The sequence below is a fragment of the Vipera berus genome, assembly GCF_964194415.1.
Source record: "Vipera berus genome assembly, contig: HAP1_SCAFFOLD_458, whole genome shotgun sequence".
NCBI lineage: Eukaryota > Metazoa > Chordata > Lepidosauria > Squamata > Viperidae > Vipera > Vipera berus.
Window position 1 is genome coordinate 17,620 of NW_027673329.1, and position 4,268 is coordinate 21,887.

Genomic DNA, 4,268 nt, shown 5'->3' on the forward strand with positions numbered 1-4,268 from the left:
AATAGAATAGAATAGAATAGAATGGAATGGAATGGAATGGAATGGAATGGAATGGAATGGAATGGAATGGAACAGAACGGAACAGAACAGAACGAATGGAATGGAATGGAATGGAATGGAATATAGTAGAGTAGAACAGAACAGAATAGAATAAAATAACAGTTGGAAGGGACCTTGGAGGTCTTCTAGTCCCTCAACTCATAAATCACTTTTTTCAGTGTGGTTATAACTTCGGTCACTAAACGAACTGTTGACTTAATCTCCTAGTTCCAGAACACTCACCTTAGGCTTCTTTGGTCCTTCTAAGGATCATTTGTCTGTCCAACTTTGTCCTGCATGCTTCCTTACGTATTTTCATTCCTTCGGATGAGACAAAGTTCCCTTTGGCTCCTTTCCCCGTTAATTGCCCCAGGGGCCCTTGGCCCAAACGCCACCACCTGGTGGGGCTGCCCTGTGACATTTGACCGGGTTTTGCTCCTCGGGCCGCGTTTCTTTCCAACGGTCCCTGGGTGCCATCTAGTGGCATCGAACACCCTGCTGCTGCCAACCGCCCTAAGCAGATGATGGTGTACCAGAATGTGTGAACCCAGATACTTGGTCTCTGTTGCGGGAGGCGTCTGGCTGGGCTACTATTTTTTCTGGAAAACACTCAGCCATCAATTGACCTAGCAATCCAGGTAGCTTCTCTACACTTAGCAAAGAACTGTCTAGCCCACGTTCACACTACTCGAACCTAATTAAGGAGAAACTCCCTGACGGTGAGGACAATTAACCATTTCTTTGGGACCATCCGAGTCCAGGGGTCTCCTCCAGCCAACCCGGCTGAGGAATCCTAGGAGTTGAAGTCCACAGATCTTAAAAGTTGCCAAGTTTGGAGACCCCGGATCGAGAATCCATCTAGCACAAACCTGGTTGAAGAGGGCGGCTGGCTCAGCTGACGGGCTCAGACCACGGCTGGGCTCCCTGGCCGGCCAACTGCCCAGTCCCCCTTCAGCCAGACCAGCCCATCGAGAAGGCGAGCAGGCAGATTCCTCAGGGCTTCAGAGAAGGGGGCAGCCCTGCAAAGCCCCACGGGCTCCTCCCAGAAATGGGGAAACCCTAAACCCCCCCCCCAAAGTGCCTGGGGTTCCAGCAGGTCAGAAGCGGTCAGAGGATGGCCTGACCGAAAGGGAGGCGAGGGCCGGGGTGCAATCCAGAGAAGGCCCCAAAGGAATCCACCAGGAAGGAACACACACACACACCTCGGTGCTCAGGAAACCACCCAAGACTGAAGCCCCCCCCCTCCCCAGATTCTAAGCACAATGGCCTTGGAGCCCCTCCCCCCACCGGACCCTTCCTCTCCTTGGCAACTTCGGGGTTGCCCTGTTGGATGCTTGCCAGCTCTACCATCCTGCCTGGAAGGATGGCAGGAGACCTGGGTTGGCTCTGCCAGGCTCACCCACACAAGGCCAGAGAGGCCTGCCAAATGTGGCCCCAACACCAAAAATCCCCTTTCATACATAGTCAGTTTGGCCTGCTGGTTAAGGCGCCAGGCTAGAAAGCTGGAGACGGGGAGTTCTAGTCCCGCCTTAGGCATGAAAGCCGGCTGGGTGACTTTGGGCCAATCACCAGGCAACAGGGAGTTCTAGTCCCGTCTTAGGTTAGAGATGAAGTCAGTTGGGTGACTTTGGGCCAATCACCAGGAGAATGTGAGTTCTAGTCCCGCCTTAGGCATGAAAGCCGGCTGGGTGACTTTGGGCCAATCACCAGGAGAATGTGAGTTGTAGTCCCATCTTAGGCATGAAAGCCATCTGCGTGACTTTGGGCCAATCACTCTCTCTCAATCCAACCCACCTCGCAGGATTTTTGTTGTGGGGAAAATATGAAAAGGAGAAGGAGTATTAGGTATGCTCACCACTTGAGTTACTTATAAAAATAGTAAAAGCAGAATATAAATAGAGAGGATAGAAGATAGATAGATAGATAGATAGATAGATAGATAGATAGATAGATAGATAGATAGATAGATAGATAGATAGATAGATAGATAGATGGATGGATGGATGTGTGTGTGTGTGTGAGAGAGAGAGAGAGAGAGAGAGGAAGAAAAAGCCACAGCAGGCCAGGCCAGGGGTGAGTGCACAGGGACCGTTCTCACGGCCCGTCCTTTAATCGCTTGGAAGTAAGGCGTTGACTAAGGACACGTGCTCAGACCGACTGTCCCAGGGTCTCACTTGCAGGACCTTCGGCAGAAAGAGCCTCCTGCTTCTGCCCAGCCCTGATGCGGATCAATTACATTCAAGAACAGGCGATCAGGGGAAGGAAACGGCCTCAGTCCAGAGGCGTTGGTGAGATCATCGCTCCTGGCCTCGCTTTGGTCCCCCTGGGTGAGTCCCGGGAACAGACGGGCCAAATGGCCGAGCGGCAGGAAACAGCTCACTCTTCCGCCGGGCGTTTCCCACAGTCACCCTCGGAAAGCAGGTGGGGAAAGGGGGGGTTAGGAAGCCAATTATACGAAGAGGACCCAGCCCACCAGCGAAGGGGATGTGCTAAAGGTAGAGGGGGATTCTTGCTGAAGGAGGCCGCCAGATGTGCAGACAGTCACGGTAGTCTGGGAGGAAGCTGGACTGGCCAGCCTCAAAGTCAGCGTAGCAGCCAATCCAAGCCCAGAACCTGCCCCCCCCTCATGCTGACCCCCCCTCGGCCTGATATGTTGACCACGGAAACAGACCCAGGAAAACCCGGGTGAGCGAAGGGGTCCCACAGTCCGAGGTGGGGCAGGAGGCCATGGGGGGGGGACAGAGGGAGTCTCAGAAGAATTTGTCGTCAATTCGGAAGTGGGGCCGTGTGACGTCGTCGGGGTTGATGAAGACCGAAATGGACTTTCCCGGGTTCTCAGTCACCAGCTGCTGCAGCTTTTTGGCCAGCCGGTCGTCGGGCTGGTTGGGGTCCCCTCCGTCCGACTGGGGGGAGGGGATGCTGGTGGCGCTGCCCCTCCGCTGGAGCTCCAGCGTCAGCCGGTTGGCAGCCTTGACGTGCTCGATGGCCATCTGGAGGTGCTCGGCCGGGTCGGAGCGCACGGAGGAGAGCTTCCGCGCGTGGAGCATGACCGTCTCCTCGGAGAGGTGCTCCAGCATGTTGCACTGGGGGATGAAGTAGTTGGGGCAGGTCTTGTTGACCAGGCAGTGCTGCAGGTCATCGATCAGGCCCAGCAGGAAATGGGCGGCGTAATCCTCCTGCAGCAGGTAGCTGGCGGGCAGCCGGTCGCAGGCCCAGAGCATGACGCTGCGCAGGTGGTAGGGGCTGATGGCCTTGGGGCGCGAGAGCAGCTTGATGATGATGGCCTTGCAGGCCTGGTAGGCCTGCATGAGGCTGCTGGAGATGCACTTCTTCAGCTGCACCTCGCTGCGGGCAAAGGAGAGGCGCCACTCGTTGTCCTTCCGGCCCTTGTACGAGCAAGCCGGGACCAGGTAGAAGCCGCTGATGACCTCCTCCTCCGTGATCTTCCCGTCCCAGAAGTGGTTCTCCATCAGCCAGCTCTGGGCCACGGCCGGCCAGCCCTTGAAGGACACCACCGGCACGATGTCGTACAGCATGCGGCTGCTGCCCACCCCTAAGATGATGGAGATGAGGGTGCCGTTCTTCTCCACCTTCTCCACCTTGGGCATCCCCCGCTGGGGCTTCTTCTGGATCTCGGAGAGGACCACGCTGATGGACTCGTAGAACCAGTCGGCCACGCGGGTGGGGGAGAAGAAGTAGTTGGTGGCCCCGTTGAGATGGTCCACGATGGTGCAGCAGTCCTTCCACTTGCTGATGGTCCCTTCGTCAAAGAGCCTCAAGCTCAGCCAGGAGTGACACAAGGCGGAGTGGCGCATGTCCAGGGTGACCGGCTGGTTTCGGTCGTGCAGCTTCAGGGCCGGCACAAGCAGGGTGAAGTCCATGTCGTAGTCAGTGCCACGAGCATAGAAGTTCAGTTCGTCCAGGTCAAGATCCACCACGCCTTCTCGGACCCCTCCGGAAAGCAGCAAGTATTCATTGGCGACTGGAAGTTTTTGGTCAAGTTTTTGCACCATGCCTGGAAGGAAGAGACAAAGAGGTTGAGAGGTAGGCTAGAGCCTGGGTGCTTTCAGAGCCTGCCCCCCAAACAAGGGAGCAGCTGGGCCTTTCCCTCCAGGGGGGCCTCCTGGAGCCAAAGCTTTCTGGAGGCCGCGGGGTCAGGACCAAAACCAAGGACACAGGGTGGTTCTTCCAAGCTGAGCCCTTTATTGTAACTCCTACAGACAGAATCT

At 56.0% G+C, this 4,268-nt stretch overlaps 1 protein-coding gene across 1 annotated transcript; it reads right to left on the reverse strand.

Annotated features, from left to right (window-relative positions):
• Nucleotides 1-2,120: 2,120 nt before the first annotated feature.
• Nucleotides 2,121-4,052, reverse strand: LOC308679406 (nucleotidyltransferase MB21D2; the record flags this gene model as incomplete). Its single annotated transcript, XM_081347017.1, has 1 exon — nucleotides 2,121-4,052. The coding sequence occupies one exon, from the start codon at nucleotides 4,050-4,052 to the stop codon at nucleotides 2,790-2,792; it is 1,263 nt and encodes a 420-aa protein (XP_081203143.1). The 3' UTR covers nucleotides 2,121-2,789.
• Nucleotides 4,053-4,268: the final 216 nt, after the last annotated feature.